The sequence below is a fragment of the Rhinolophus sinicus genome, chromosome 1 (assembly GCF_057876585.1).
Source record: "Rhinolophus sinicus isolate RSI-liver-muscle chromosome 1, RSI-T2T, whole genome shotgun sequence".
Classification (NCBI taxonomy): Eukaryota; Metazoa; Chordata; class Mammalia; order Chiroptera; family Rhinolophidae; genus Rhinolophus; species Rhinolophus sinicus.
Genome location: NC_142501.1, coordinates 46,240,410 through 46,257,681, shown reverse-complemented (window position 1 = coordinate 46,257,681; position 17,272 = coordinate 46,240,410). Strand labels below are relative to the sequence as shown.

At 33.7% G+C, this 17,272-nt stretch overlaps 1 protein-coding gene across 6 annotated transcripts in view; it reads right to left on the bottom strand.

Moving 5' to 3' along the window:
- The window catches only part of CNTN1 (contactin 1), a 289,420-nt gene that overhangs the window by 72,079 nt on the left and 200,069 nt on the right, over positions 1-17,272 (bottom strand). For 3 of the 6 annotated variants that reach the window (XM_019756344.3, XM_074325831.2, XM_019756345.3), the window contains one exon: positions 13,292-13,412. In XM_019756344.3, coding sequence (XP_019611903.1) covers positions 13,292-13,412 — 121 coding nt within the window. Of the gene's footprint in view, positions 1-6; positions 2,007-13,291; positions 13,413-17,272 lie in introns of those variants that run through there. The other 3 variants (XM_074325832.2, XM_019756347.3, XM_019756346.3) reach the window with 2 other exon arrangements.

The following is a 17,272-nucleotide window of genomic DNA, read 5'->3' as shown; positions in this document are numbered from 1 at the left end:
CAAATATACTGTGGTTCATTGTTTATTTTTACTAAAATAACAAAATTTAATGAAACGTTTGAATGTTAAGAAAACAAAAATCTTTTCAGAACAAATTATCCTCCCTATTTTAAAATAAAATAATCTTAAAATAACAATGCTGAAAGAATATTAGTATATTAGGGAAAATGGCTTCTTCTTTTCCAAAACATGTCAAATAAAGTCCCTTTATTACTACAGGCCCCTTCTTGCTCTGGAAATGATTAAGACAATGGCTGAATTATAAGGTTATAAAACACAAATCAAAGTTAGGTGGTCTTGTTGATGTTTAAGGCTGCACTAAGATGAAGCTGAATATTAAATATCTCTACTCTACCATTTAATAGGAGTATGGTAGTTTTTTAATCTCTAACACTGATTAAAGTAAACTTTGATTCCAAGCAGAAGTGAAAATGAGGCTAAAGGTTGGCAAATGAATCTGTATAATTTTAGTTGCTATCAATGCAGTTTATCTAAGATAGGATATTCTCCCTTCCTTGTCACCAGTCAGGCTCATCACGTGGTTCACTTTCTAATTTTTATTCTTTCTTTCCAAAACTATGTATCTATCTGGTCGTTGGTGGTATACTTCTAATTATGCACTATGTAAGAAGATGCCCACAATGATGATTCATGCACATGTCTCCATGGTAATGTTTACAAATACACAAGATTCTCAAATTAATTTTAAATAACATATTAAAATGACAATTGATCTGGAATTCTAGTCTAAATTTTAAAATAATTCCTTCTGTGACCATAATTGAGACTAGAAAAACGTTAAAAAGTTGAAAATAAGTAACATCTTGAGCCAGAGATATTTATTTATTCTTTTAAGGTAACTAATAAATTATTTTAAAAAGAAAACTATTCCTATCATATGGAATATATGTCATATCTACAGCCCTTAACTTTCCTAAGAGTTCTTCCAACCACAGATGAGGTTGCTATAGCTACTAAATGAGAAATCCATATAATATCCCACATCTACACATAAACCCATTTAAGAAGAACAAAATTATTTCTTGTGAAGAAATAAGAATTTGGGGCATGTCTCTTTGACCAAAGGGGGAAAAAATGAAAGCATTTTCAAACAATGAAATTTAATCAATTCCAGAAAGAATTAAATGTGCTTAATGTTAAGCCTTTACTTCTGCCAAATCTTTCTGATAAAAGTTATCAACCTTCTTCAAAAAGAAAACATGTAAGAAGGCTCACGATAGAAGTTAATAAAATTAAATATGCGTGCATGCTATTAATAGCTTAGTCATCTTCACTTAAATCTTGCTATTGAAATGACAATTTTCTCCACATGCTGTCCATTTTCACTTCCCAATCTCAGGAATTGTTCCAAAAAGCCTACAGAGCTATGGACAGTCTTCAGTTGTTTACTGCTGCTTTTCATCGCTTCCTGCCAAATAATATATATGGCACCAGAATACAAAAGGCCACTGGAGTAATGCTCCTTAGCTTATATCCTAATTAAGACACCTCATTAGTGAATTTGACAACATTATTCATTACCTGCTTGGGTAAATCAAACAGTCCATTCAATGGCAATATTCCTGTATTATAATTCACCAGTTCTTCGTAATTTTTTTTTTTTCAAATAAGGAGCTAATTTCTGAGATACATAATTTCAAAGAAAAACAGGACATGGAAAATTCTACTTGGCCATTATATGATTCAGGGGGTTAGTTCAGATATTAGTGAAGCTCTAGAATTATATTTTTAACTATCTTTCTGTTCAAAGTATATTTAGAAGTTCAAAAGGGAATGAATCCTCTAAAATCTAGATTGGGAAAAATACTGCAAAAGCTACAAGACTGAGTTAATTTGTAAAATCTAGTATGATATGTTAAAAAAAAAAAAAAAAAAGGCTTTCACACAAATGGTGAGTGTCAACGATCACCAGGTTGGAGGCAGGCTCGCACAGACGGGGAGAAAAGGATCCACCATGTTTTTCTCTCCATCTTTTCTGTTTTTACCTGCAAGAGGAAAGATCAAGGCTGAAGGGAGAGTGCAGATGCCCGGATAGGGGCAGGAAGCCATGTACTTTGGGGATTTGCCATGTTTCCTTGATGGATAAATTGAAATAACAAACAAAGAAAAAAACATCTCCTAGACCATGAAGAACAGAGTCTAAAAGAGAAAAGGCTGAAATGACAAGCTTTGGTCCAAACCTCTCTACCTAGGACCCAGTGACTGACTTTCTAAAGAACAAGAGGTGTACTGGAGCCTCTCCCCATCCCCCCAAATAACCAAACTTCCTAGACCTTTTGTAACTTCACTCCACATAGTACAAGTCTACCTACTAAAACATATGCTTATACCTTCAAGGCTTCTAACTAAGAAAAAAAAAATACTGAGGATGAATTTAAACAATGATTGTAAAAACATAATCAGTGGTTGGGGCTAGATGTCATTAGGAACTCTGTCTTCAGTAACACTGTATTTATTTTCTTATGTCTATATATTAATAGCAAAGGGAAAGGAAGTAAAGAAACATATTTATAAAAAGTCACCATTGGCAATGTGTGAACTGCAACTATTATTATTCTCTTTCACAAGTATGGAATCTGAGGCTTATAGTGATTAACTGACGAGCCTAAGACCACCAGTTATTCCATAGGCAAAGTGAGTTTCTAATCAATGTTTGTCTGATCCCAAAAGCCATACCTTTTCCATTGCACCATGCAGGCCTTTTAATGACTGTATGCATATATTAGTATAACTATATTATTACAGAAAATCGTGCAATTAATAAGACAATTGTCCACCTCTTTACCTACCCATTACTAAAGATAGTTTGAAGATTAGAATTAGACCACTTTATAACCACTAGTGTCTCCCTGGTGATAGTCATTGAAATAGGAGAAATAGTAACTTATCTTTGTGAACAGCTTGTTTAAAATTTAGTCCTTATGATAAATGGTCACAAAATTACTAATTTAGATATATTCTTTCAGCTCCTTCCCTGTCCCTCCCCCCACCCGTTAAATGAAGTTTTGGTAGTTTTTACTATATTATCAGAGTTCGATGATCTGCAACTTGAGGGTTTAAATCTGGTGAAGGGGCTATGAACAGTCACACAAGGAGCCTCCCTAAACTGCTCCACAGTGGAGGCCATTTTTTGAATTATAGTATCGATCAGTCTATGTAGGAACATATCAGATAGTGGTCCTCCAAGTTGTTTTTAGGACTGCTATTGTCAGATCACCACAGACATCAGGCAATCTGACGTATTCCTGTCAGTAACAGTCCCTTGCTCCTGGAGAAATTCTCAGGAATGTGCAGAGGGGTTCCAGCGGCTAGTTGTTGAGAGCCACGAAGTCCGACGGGAGGTGATGGTCAGAAACGTGTTCTTCAGTATGACAGACCCCAGACTACTCAGTGACACACAAGGTATCACTACACTCCAGTGTGTCACAAGTTATTTGCTACTAATAATGAAAGATCATAAATTTATACATTTTTCTTTTATAAAAATGAAGTGGATTCAAGGTTCCCTTGCAATATGCTAACTCTCAATCACTTGCCCCCCAGTGTACTTTCAAATAATGGGGTTGGTGCTCCAGCAGTGCCCTGGGAAATGTACATGAACCACAGCCAACTTCCTCTCCTTGTCTGGTGTTCACAGAGTGACCATTACTGATGGTTAGCAACGGGCAATTAGGAATTAAGATAGTTTTACTTTTTCAAAAAATGTGAGAATCTGCATTCACTTATGAATATATTTTGCAGTTAAACATTATAATGAAAAAAATGCTGTGGCAGAGAAAAGATTGAGAACTCCTTGCTGAGCTGATGGAATGAGATGCCCTAAGACAAATTTAGATAACGCATGGGGTGTGCTGTCACACAGGATCCTATAGCCACCTTCAAGGAGGAAGTTGGGAGAATACAAACTGAAACTGCTGGATACGTAGGATACCAAGCAAGATTTCTAGTCAGTTGTAAAACTTCTTTTAACATTTCTTCCTTTCTCTTTGATATATTTAATGAATCCCAGTGATGATAGTTTGCGGAGCTATGTGATAGAAATTCAAAAGGACTAAGACCTCCTCTTTGAAACTTCTTAAATTAGCCATAGATTTAGAGAATAAAAGCTTTTTCTGAGTTTCCTTCATTCTCATTTGCTTAGGATTAAAATAAAAAAACAAAAAAATATGACCTAATCAAATTCCCAGGGGCTGGGCGGGTGGCAGGGAGATGTGATGGCAGGAAGCCAGTCTGCAAAAGGTACCATGAGGAAAATATTGAACATTCCTGAGACTTTAAATGGTAGACTCCACAAAAAACATACATAAGAAAATTGTTGTGCTTAAAAGGGATTTTATAACATTAAGTCTTTTGTTCGTTATTGTTTCAGTAATGAAGCGAAGGTATTTTTGCTTTTTTAAAAAAAGAAATAGAATAAGAGATTCTAATTGTAAATAACTTAAAATTCTACTCTTATCTCTAACTTGACTTTGAATTATCAATGCTTCAGAGTGTTTTGAGTGGACAATCTAATTAATTGGATAAAATAAACCAAACACAAACAATGAAAGAGTTGTACAATAAAAATTCCATGATCTAATTTTTGTATTTGTGGAAGTTGAACATTAAGGAGTAGTGAAGAAAAGTAAGTTATGAAGTGAATTTGGAGCACTGTTATTTGGCCACGTTCTGACTTTATAATGTGAGAACTGAGAAATACTTGTTTCTTTTTTTTTATCATTTTATTTTTCTTTTTTAAACTACCTTTGCCTACAAAATGTAATTACCATTCCTTGTACTATAATCTCACAGAAATTTTGTTAGAGCAACATGATCAAATATATGTGAAAGTCCTATAGACATATATATTATAATCTAACACATTTATACATTTTTTTTAGTGAATCATTTTTAAGGCCAAAGAATACACTATAAAACCAAGCTTTAAAACCATCTACCATAATTTATTTACTGTTTTTGCTACTTTAGTTATAATTGCACGACACTGACTAGCTGTAAACAATATATTTTAAATTATCATAGTTTCCCTTTGTTACCATGTTTCCCCAAAAATAAGACCTAACCGGAAAATAAGCCCTAGCATGACTTTTCAGGATGACATTCCCTGAACATAAGCCTTAATGCACCTTTTGCAGCAAAAATTAATATAAGACCCGGTCTTATTTTCTGGGAAACATGGTATTAGGCTAGCCATACATATATCATGGGCAAAAATAAAATTGAAAAATCTGCAGCAGTAATTTCTATAGAATAAACCTTTATTCTAAAAAAGCCTACATTTTAATTTTTACGTATTGATTATTTTATCTAATTAAATTTATCTGAATTAGTCTTTGGCTATATTAGATTATAGCAATAAACTGGGTGCTACATCTGAAGTCAGACTGCTTGGATTCAAGTCTCGCTCTGCTCTTTAGTAGTCGTACGACCTTAGCCTCTTTGCGACTCAATTTCCTCATGTGTAAAATGGGGATAATAATGGTATCTGTCTCTTAAAATAGTGCCTGGTAAATAATAAGCCTTAAATAAATATTAAATATCCTACATAATATAATAAATACATACTATATAATATATATTTCATTATACTATAGACTATATAATTATAATATTTTACATATGTTATACAGTAAATACAGTTATTTTTTATTTTATATTTATATGGCATTTCATAGTATAAAAACTAGACTTGCAAACATAATATTTTGCCAACATAAATAGAAATTATTTTAAAAATATGAACTAATTGCCATTTTTTCATACTTATAAAGGCTTTTGGATATCACTGAATATCTGTACTGCTCTTGTAATTTGACATAATTGGCATAATTGTTAGCTTAATTTGCTATCACTGTCTGGTAAACATACACTGATGTATATACAGTCTGTAGTAGAGCACTGAAATGGAATATGTAAAAGTATGGTGTGCTTATTGAGTGCTGTAAAGCTTTCCTATTTTATCTTCTGGAATCAGAATGAAGAGCAGCAAGTTGGCTGATTATTTTTCAATGGAGCCATTGATACAGACCAACTATGTGGCAACAAATAAATTCCAGTTTGCCAAAAGCTGATCCGTTTCACTATAAGACAAAGAGAGTCAGGAACAATTAATTGAAGAAGAGAACAAGAAATGCTCTAAGGGAACTTCTCTCCCTGTACTCCGGTGAGGAAAAAGAAAAGTGATCTAAATTTATATCGGTGCATGGTTTATAGTGTCGTCTACCAGTTCATAACCATTAAAGCATTCTTTTAATTTTTGAATTTATAAAATGAAGTATTAACCTAGATCATTTCATAGTGTCATCTACCAGTTCATAACCATCAAAGCGCTGTTTTAATTTTTGAATTTATAAAATGAAGTGTTAACCTAGATCATTTTCAAGACTCATCTTAAAGCTTATAATAGTGTGACTCATTACAAATGAATTACATAGTTTGTTGTATATTGAAAATTCCGTTGAATTTACATCAATTTGCATTGAACTTACATTGAGAAATACAGCTACAAATTACTGGTGCACTACTATTGGTAGGACTGCAAATTGGTGCAGCCACTGTGGAAAATGGTTTGGAGGTGCCTCAAAACATTAAAAATAGAACTACCTTATGACCCAGCAATTCCACTTCTGAGTACGTGTTTCCCCGAAAATAAGACCTAGCCAGACCATCAACTCTAATGCGCCTTTTAGAACAAAAATTAATATAAGACCTGGTTTTATTTTAATGCAATATAAGACCGTATCTTTATATGATATATGATATGATATGATATATGATATGATATGATATGATATGATATGATATGATGATATGATATAGCATAATACCAGGTCTTATATTAGTTTTTGCTCCAAAAGACACATTAGAGCTGATGGTCCGGCGAGGTCTTATTTTCGGGGGAAACATGGTATTTACACAAAGAATTCAAAACACTAATTCGAAAAGATATATGTACCCTTATGTTCATTGTGACATTATTTACAAAAGCCAAGATATGGAAGTAACCCAAATGCCCATCAATAGATGACTGAATAAAGAAAATGTAGTACATATATACAGTGGAATATTACTCGGCCATAAAAAGGATGATATCTTACCATTTACGATAACATGGACGGATCTAGAGGGTATTATGCTAAGTGAGATAAGTCAGACTGGGAAAGACGAATACCATATGATCTCACTTATATGTGGAATCTAAAGCACAAAATAAATGAACAAACAAAACAGAAACAGACTCAGATACAGAGAACAAAGTAATGGTTGTCAGAGGGGAAGGGGGTTGGGGCTGTGGGTGAAAAAGGTGAAGGGATTAAGAAATACAAATTGATAGTTACAAAATAGTCATGGGGATGTAAAGTACAGCATGGAGAATATAGTCAATAATGTTGCAACAACTATGTATAGATTATTTAGGGGGATAACTGCATTACTATATAAATGTCAAACTGCTATGCTGTACACCTGAAACTAATATAAAATAATTTGAACGTCAACTGTAACTGAAAAAATAATTTAAAAAATAATAAAATAAAAGACTTTCTTTTTTCCATTGAGAAAAAAAAAATCACTGATGTACTTTATAACTTCAGTACAAATTATGAAAGCTGTTATTTTTAGTAAAGTTTTTAAAAAATAAAACCACTAATAAATTTTAACTTTGAAACAATCAAGTTACTTTCTAACCTCTGGATTTATTATAAACAGATATATATTTCAGCTTTACCATGTAACAGTTATGGAGAACTGGCCTCTAGCAGTTATTGAATTTATTGATTCTCAGTGGAAAGGAGAACGCTAAATTTCTGGGCAGGCTTCACTATCAATCGATGTATTGCTGTGGTTTTGTAGGGTCAGGATGCCTCAGAATGGTGCCCAGCCAGTCATTGTTCTAGCCAGTGTGGGCAGCAAGGGCCATTTTCCTGCCTCAGTCTTGCAAGGCTGGTGAGATGGAATCTGCAGTCTGTCTCTGTGGCAAACTTTCTTGGCCAAAGCAAGTGGAAAGAAGAGGCAATTATCCAAGTATCTGAGGTAAATGTGTATTTTTCTGACCCAAATACTTGAAAAACTACCTCAACAATTCTCTTTGATTTGACTAGGGTGATCCGGACACATATTTCTGCCTATACATGTATCTGTTTTCTGGATCTCAGAGAGAGAGAGAGAGAGAGTTGGGGGCTTGGTTAGGTATGTGTACTTGTATGCCTATCTAATTTAATGTGTATACTACACGAAACCCGTTTGCTTGTTCTTCCTAATTTTATAGTGATTAAACTGATTAATTTAAAACTCTTTTTGAATTAATTCAGACATGCCATGCCTTAAAATAATTTTGAATATAAATCTACACTTGCCTAATTAATAATAACTTCAATACATGCAGGAATGGTTAAACACAATGTGAATATTTATGCCAGATAACCACAGAAATCTAAATCCTGATTTAGCACCAAGCGTTTCACAAACTTTTAATATGATGACAGACTCTACATTTTTGTTTTCACTAATATCCAAGGTCCTTGAGCTAGCCACACAAATACAGCTGTAAATAACGTAAGAGTTAATAATTTAACCTTTTAAAATGAATGCATTTAGCTTTGTTTTTTCTTATAATGTTTTAAAATTTAAGTATCATTTATTAGTATATGCCAGATAATGGGAAGGAACAGGGAAAAGAGCAGAAGCTATAATCAGTAACTTTTGCTACTTTGTGGCAGCAATTCTAAAACAGATTTAGTAATCTTTCTAGACTATCCCAAATTAACTGTAGAAAGTTTTAGAGTATTAAAGTTTTAAAGTATTAGTTATAGAAGTTTTAGAAATTAAATATAGACTTTATTTATTCATACTGTCTTACAGAACCCTAGTATAATAAGAAAACTGGATTGGGTTCCAAGATAATTGTCATGAAGTAGATGCGTATTAAAGGGCAAATCTGTTCCTCTCAGAGTCCAAATTTTGTAAAATAAAGGGGTGAAAATTCGTTCGGGGACTTCTAAGATTAATTCTAGATTTTAAATTGCATATTCAAATGTGAACATAAATGCAGCGATTTTTTTTTCTATAGCTACAGTGAGGAAGTTGGAAGGAATAAAAGATGAAATTAAAGCATGATTTGCCAATAACAGGATCATTGGAACCTTCTTTTCTTAGACAAAGAAAATGTTTATCTATTTCTTATTTTTTAAAGAAAGAGTACTAATTAATTTGGAACAACATCTCCAAGTAAATGATTCAAAAATATTTTTGTCTAGACAGTGACGAGAGGTAAACTCTGGATATGAACTCTGCTAATACAGAATAGCTGGTAGTAATAAATACCTAGGAGCATTTTCTGTAGAAAAGACAGTTAGCCAACCATTATGATGATGGTTTAAAATATAGCAGTATTATTCAGACTAAAAAGTATATTGACAACATCCATCAGGTTACTTATTTAGCTATGTTACCTTAATTTATCTAGTACAGGATTTAACAGTGGGTTAGTCACCAACCAAAATGATCTCCTTAAAAAGAATGTGGCAACCATGTCATTTGCAGGCCAAGGAATAAAAACTTCAGTGAATTACATAAAAAAATAGATGACATCTAACTTATATCCATTTTCATTCTGCAACTGTATTTTGGCGTTAGAAATAAAGTGGAAAGATTAACACACACACACATACACAGTTCACATTTAATACAACTCCACATAAAACAGTATAAGCTTCTAAAATAACAACAAAAAAGTACAAATTTTATTGAGGATAGAATAATTTAAACAAATTTTATGCCATCCTCTTTAACTTCAGTTATGCTGTTTTTCAAAGTTTATGTAGCATATATTAGGGTTGAAGATCAGACTGAAGGAAATGTTTAAGATAAATTATTTTTTGTTGCTGTTGTTATTAAATTTCAGTCTTGAATCACGAAATTTTATTTACTATAACATATAAGATGTAAAACATAAGAGGATCTGAAAAATATAGTTATGATTGTAATTTCTATTTTGGTAATTTTAGTGGCAACCATGTTCAGCCAGGTGTCAGGAAGGTCTCCCTAACACCCTGCAGCACTGCCAGGATATTTATCTTCTAGCAGAAATGCCATGGGAAGAAGTTAAATCTGAAGGTCAAAGCCTAATTTCTTGCTTTTGTGGCCTAATTTTATGATCCATTTTTGAATGTTGTCCAAAAGTGCACTCATGAAAGAGAATTTAGATTTGGCAAGTTGCACAAATGTTCCCACAAGTACTGCTGAATAAATACTGAAAAACCTTTCTCTCTAAATGACTCTTATTTTCAGCTGAAGATCTTTAAGCCCTCCAGAAATATCTGTTGCTAAAGAACATTCACACAGGGCCGTTCACGTGCATTAAAATTTACTTGATGTAGCATAGCACCCTGAAATACACTTTTATGGGACCTAAGAAGTAAAACACATTCATTACAATAACAACAACAAAAAAAGAAATATGTATCATCCTCTCAATTTGGATTTTTACATAAGAAGTATAAAAACATTTGAAGTCTCATAGCTGGTTCTTTTCCTTTTTTTTTTTTTAACTAAGAATAGTTTTAAACAATAACAATCTTTTAAATAGTAAGCAATTCATAGTTGCTTGAATTTTAAATTCCTTTGGCTATATTATCCATACATCTATTTTAAAAGGTTGATTCTGAAATGACATCTTTCACTGATACAATATTATTTTAAATTGATGTTACAAGATGATTGTGGCCTTCTGGGCCATTGCTAGCTAGGAAAATCTGATGAAAATTACAACTACTCTTCCTAGGAAAATGCACATACACATGGAATTTTCTATGCAATTTCAAAAGGTCCATGGACGTCTTGAAGCTGTCCATGGATTCCAGGTTATAATTTCCTGGACTAGATAAAAAAAATACATAATTAAGTGGATAAATTGACCAATAATAATATCCCTTAAGGCATGGTATGTCTTATATTATTTTAAGAAATTATTATAAGAAATAAACTATTTAATTTTAGACCCCATGATTTAAATATATAAAACATATTTTAAGGTCTACTTTATGTATACTGTTGACACAAATTATGCAGAAATCTATTTGACTATTTTAATTGCAGTGTCTCTGATATAAAATAAATACCTTTTATATTATTGGAAATAAAGTTTGCAAAATGATTATGATTCTGCTGACTTTAAAAATGCTAAGCAATACTTGTCATCTACCTGTATAGTTTTATTACATGCTGCCATAATACAGGGACTTAAAATCCTGTATCACATTTCCACTGAGTGCACTTGCCAAGTTTCATTGCTTTAAGGTATTTTTCTTGGGACTAAATGCTTTAGAGAAAGAAAAAAAACACCACAACTTTAGATTTTCACATAATATTTGCCATAGCTTTATTTTATTGAATAAATGATACATATTAGGATATGTAAAATATACATTAGGGTGATTATTAATTATCTATGTATGTGCTGATAATATCACTATTACTCTTCCATTATACCTGTAAAACTTCGGTTTCCTTCTGAATACTGGGAGTTTACTATAATATAATTACTATATGAAGACACTGATGCATACACATTCCAACATAACCCTATTGTAACATTAATGCTAATTTATTTGTTATGCAAACAATTGAAATTAAATATATACCTAGACTATTGTGGGAAATAACTAACAGCTAAGTGTTCTGAGTAGAAAAAATAGTAAACTGGTCTCTCTCCCTGATAACTCACAAAGAAAATAGATGTCCCAGATAACAAAATACTCTTAATGGGAATACTAAACCTAAGTGAACTCTCTTTGATTTAGCATATTTTAGCCTTGGAGTTTTATTAATATTCAATAAGTGGTGTGTGGAATGAATGCCTAAGTTCATTTGGATAAGGAAACTTCAGCTAGACGTATCACTCTATTGAAGAATATATTCAACAGAAATAAAAGGCTTTTCAGCATTTTCCCAAAGTGACATGGGGATTCCATATTACTATTGCTCTAGAGGGAAATGCAGGAGGTGCATGAGACAAGTGAAATTATATTGATCTGGATCTGGAAGGGCTATTATGACAAACAAACCACAGATATTGTCTTATTTGAGTGTGCAAAAATTGACTGAAATGTGCTATGAAATAATGATCAATAAAGATTTCTAGTAGGTGAGACATGAAAAAATAGAAGTTTTAACCTGACATTGAGACACAGAGAGAAAAAAGAGCTCTATGAAATTATGCAATGGAATTCTGGAGCTCACTTCATATTAATTAAATACATATGTGAATCACACAACTTAATAGAGAAGATAACTCATGTACACAGATTGGTATAAAAACAGCGGAGACAGTAGTACTTGTTTTGCAAGTTTAGAAGACAGGCGCTCATATTTGGGGCATCAGGAAAGGACTCATGAATTTGGCAATACTTGTATCAAACTCTGAAGGATAGATAAGATTTGAGCAACAAAAGATCAGAACATGATTTGGAAGGAATGCAGTGAACAAAGGAACAGAGGTAGAAATGCTAGAGATTTCTGTGGACTAGTTGGTGACACGGAATGGTGAGAATTAGAGCTAAAGGCTGAGGTCAACCCATGGAGCTTCTTGGGTGCTTAGCTAAAAGGGATGGTCTTCATTCTGTATGGAGTGAGTGAAGAGTCAATGAATAATTTTTAAAAAGGCATGGCAAGTTCTGAGTTGGCCTCACATCTATACAGTAGAGGACAGTAGCAAAGGGGCTGTATTTTCAATAAGTGTGTATCCCAGCACGCGCTCAATTACTTATAAAAACAAAAACACTTGTCTGAAAACCACGAACAAACAGAAACATGAAACAGTATAAATTAACTTTTGGTTCTAAGATGATAGAAATAAATATATAACACTTGAGCACCGTATTTTTTTTTCCATAAAAATTAAAAGGAAAACGACACTGTACTCAACGAACAAAAAGCATGAGCAGGAACTGAAAACTTCTGGTAAGTACTAAGTTTACAAGCATAGACATTTAGTAGGAGGTGTGTGGTATAAGTTTCTAGAAGACATGTAGTTACTAAAACAAACAAAATCAGTGTTGTTTACTACTTGTCTGGCATAAATCATTCTTAGGCCTGGGTGAGAAGCTGTTCCAAGGATCAAGACACTAACGATATAAGATATAAAAGGCTTTTCAGCATTTTCCCAAAGTGACATGGGGATTCCATATTTGTGCCAGAATTACCAGAAGATTATAGATATTGATGCAAGTCCGGTATGTTACTCTTTGTAATTTTAGCATGTTAAAACTCTTACCTCGTACAACAAGGTCGGCTGAAGCTGAGGAATTGTCCACAATTGTCTGAGCAGTGCACGTGTATCTGCCAGCATGCTTCAGCTGGGCATTTCGGATGAGCAGCTCCCCATTGGCATCCAGCTGTGAGCAAAAACAGCAGTCATTCATATCAGTACATTTTTCACCAACTATATGGCACTTAGGATACAAGAGGTACATTTTCCCCCTAAAACAAAAAAAGAACACTGTGAAGGCATCTGTTGTAGATATGCTAACCATATGTTTTTGTTCAGGTTACTTAAACTCTGGGTTTCGGTATCTCAAGCGGAAACTAAAATGAGTGAATTACTTAAGATCCTTTTTAGTCCGAATATCTTAACATTTTATTATTCCTATTATCAGAGGGCCATACTGAGAGCAACCAATGGATAAAACTATCTCCTTGGTATCTTTTAAAGAGAAATGTTAAGGTCTGAACATCTCAGTGCTGAATGCCAGGGAGGATCATTCCTCCTATATGACTAGGAAGAATTATTAATTTGGTGTGGCAAAGCCAGTCTAATTGATTAATTTCAAGATGTGTCACAGTTCAGTTTACAAAGACACTAAAAGTTTGCAGAAACCGTCAAAAGGGATAATTCTACTTACGTATTCTTTTTTTTGCCAAAATATAAGCTCCACGTGGGCCAGGATTTTTGTTTTGTCCGCTGCTCTATTCCCCGTGGTCAGAGAATGTTCAATACATATATTTTTGAAGGAGACTTGAGGGAATTCTGCTTGTGAATAACAACGCACCATCTCATTGTAATTTCTAAAAGTAGCTAGTATTTATTTAATGGCTAGTCTATAACAGGACCTGGGCTATGCATGTATATAGATTATCTCATTCAATTTTCTTCTGACAACAGTCCTATGAGATAGTTCCTATTATGTCCATTTTATTAAAGATGAAAGTGAAATTTAGATTAGCCAAGTAATTTAACTAAGGTCACTCAGCTTGCTTGGTAATGGGAGCATGCCCAAGTCCAAGCTCATTAGCTACAAAATATTTCCCTGAGTACCAAAAATACTGATTTACTATTACAATCATACATATCCAGATATATTAAATAATGAATAATTAATGGTTAGGTTAATATTTTACTTAATAGAAGAGGGTATTGTTTATGTGATATGATAGATCTGTAAATTTTTTAATTTTGTTCTTTTAATGACTATGTGGAATGAATGCTTTGCTTTACCATAGGTTCTGCTAGTGGCCCCTTCACATATTAAATTTCCTGTTGATCTTGGAAAGTGTTTGGGTTTAAATCTTTGTTTGATTCATAAGGCTAAGAATAACAGCTAGTTATAATCTTGAGAAGAGTAATTCAGTTGGTTATAATAGAATACTACTATCTCTATATAAAGAAAAGGTCAGTGGCTGCACACCCTGTTCCTTAATATTAGCCAATCTTAGTAGAAACACAGCTTGAAGTTATGGAATTTATTGTCAGTGGGGTCTTCTTGTCCCTTAAGATCTAGATTAGCTAATAACCCTGTTTCCAAGCTTCTTGAAAATTTCTGGGATAGGGCAGTTCTTTCCTTCTGTTCTCTAGGTCACTGATTTATTTGCCAACCCAAGGAGCCCCAGGCTACAAATGCAGCATTTTCTCTATTTTGCCATAAAACCTACTAACACAATGTAAACCCTATTAAAGTGGGTTTGCTGAAGAATTGAAGGTGATGGAACTGGTTGTATCCCACGAGGTAGGGCAAATCAAGACTAAAAATTATCATCCATGACACAGTACTATTCTATAAAGTCCTATTGATTGCATTTCTCAGTGATGTTCACCTTTCCCAGTGTCCTGCCTTCTTGCCGGTACCCACTTCCACTCCCATCTCTGACTTTTCCCTGTTCTCTTCTATCCCCTGGAAACCATTATTCTTCTCTCCTTATATTAAGCTGCTTAATTCTCTGATGGTTGCTTGGATGCTGACAATTCCTATTTCCAAAACCTTACTTTCTGCTTTCAATTTTTTCCATTTCTTTACCTCTTACCCTTCAATCCATTTTAATCTGGTTCCTTTTTCTTCGGCTCATTTTACTTGACTTCTAGTTTACCTTTGACCTTTCCAAAACACTCAAGCTTTCTAGTCATTTAGGACAATACACTTTCCAGACACTTTGAGGACATTCTCTACCCATTCTCTTCAACTTCCTTATAATTCAATCACAAATACTGAATTTATCCATTCCTTTTCATCACTACTGCCTCTGCCATTGTCCAAGCTACCAACATCTCTCATTGAACTACTCTCTCTTATTTGGTCACGACCTCCACCCTTGTCCCACTCTATTCTTTTCTCTACTTGGCAAACAGAGTGACCATTTAAAAACGCAAATATGATCAAACCACACCTCTCTGTAAAAACAAACTAAATGCTTCAAAACTTTATCCTTCCTGGAATAAAAGCCACAAGTGTTATAAAGGCCCACCTCACCCTATTCTGCAGATTCTATCCAATATTCCAGCTCACCTAGTGCCACCATTTCACCTACATTCTGCTCTCCAAAACTACATTCCATTTTTAGAACCTTAAATGCATCTTGTTCTCTCTGATCTCTGGTTCTCCATGGTGTTTCCTCTCCTGAAATGTGATCCCCCCTAGACCCCACTCCTTTAACACAGTCACCTAAACACTTACCCTCTCCCCCCCAATACCAGTTCAAGTCATTTCCTCGAGGAAGTCTTTCCATTTTCTGTTGTTATATTTTGTCCTAGCACCTTTTATCTTACCATGTTTCCCCGAAAATAAGACTGGATCTTCTATCAATTTTTGCTACAAAAGATGCATTGGGGCTTATGTTCAGGGGATATCATCCTAAAAAATCATACTAGTGCTTATTTTCTAGTTAGGTCCTATTTTTGGGGAAATACAGTGTTACATATCTAAATTGCAATGAAATATCTGTACAATTATATGTGTGAAGTCTGTCTCCCAGGAGGGCTGTAAGTTTAATGGAGAAGGAAATATGCCTGTTTCATTCAGCCTGTATCCCTGTGGTATATATGTGTACAGTTGTATGTGCTGGATACCCAGGAACCAGCACAGTGCCCTTAGCATAACACTAAAGATATATTGTTTGAATAAACTACTCAACTTGCTTATCAAGAATTCTTGCATTTGCTCTTAACATAGTTTATGTTAACTTATTTACAGCTACAAGCAGAATTATGTTAGTGAGTTCACATAGCCCATGACAATCACAGCATTTCATAAGCACATAATGACTTATTTTGGTGTTAGGATAAAGTATGTACTCTTGCTGCCTTCTCTGATTAACCTCTCACCTATCTCCTTTGCACTAGCCACAGTGAACAACTTACGCTTTATCATCTGTTCTCTTTCCTGCACACCTTTGTACATACTTCTTGCATTGTCCGGATTCCTACGTCTCCCACTTCTATCACTCGGCTAACTTCAAGTCACAGTTTAGATGCCCCTTTCTTCTCTGGAATCCAAAGTCTGAGTTAGGGGTTGCCCTTTATACATTTTCATTATAACTATTTCTACTAATATTGTTTAGTGGTGTTTTTCTTCTACTAAACTGTAATATCTTGATGGAGGGACTAACTCTTACTTATTACACACAAATAATTTATTGTAATATCTGACATACAGGAGGAAGTCAACAAATAAATATTGCATAAATGAATTAATAAATACCCATTACCTAAAGCAATGTCATATGATTTTTTTCAGGTAAGATCATGACAATGTTATATGTTAAAAGAGCTGAATTGATATCAACTATCCATTAATAATATATTCCAAATTATTTATACACTAATTTCATGAGGAAATATAAATGTTTTAGGAATAGTGTGCAAATTTATAGAGAGAAGAATGCAGTTAACATATAAGAAAATGGAAACCCGTTTTTTTAACCCATATATTTTGTAAAGAATTTGGCCTTGCCCCAAGAGAAGCCTGCTCTTTGTCTTCAGCTTCTG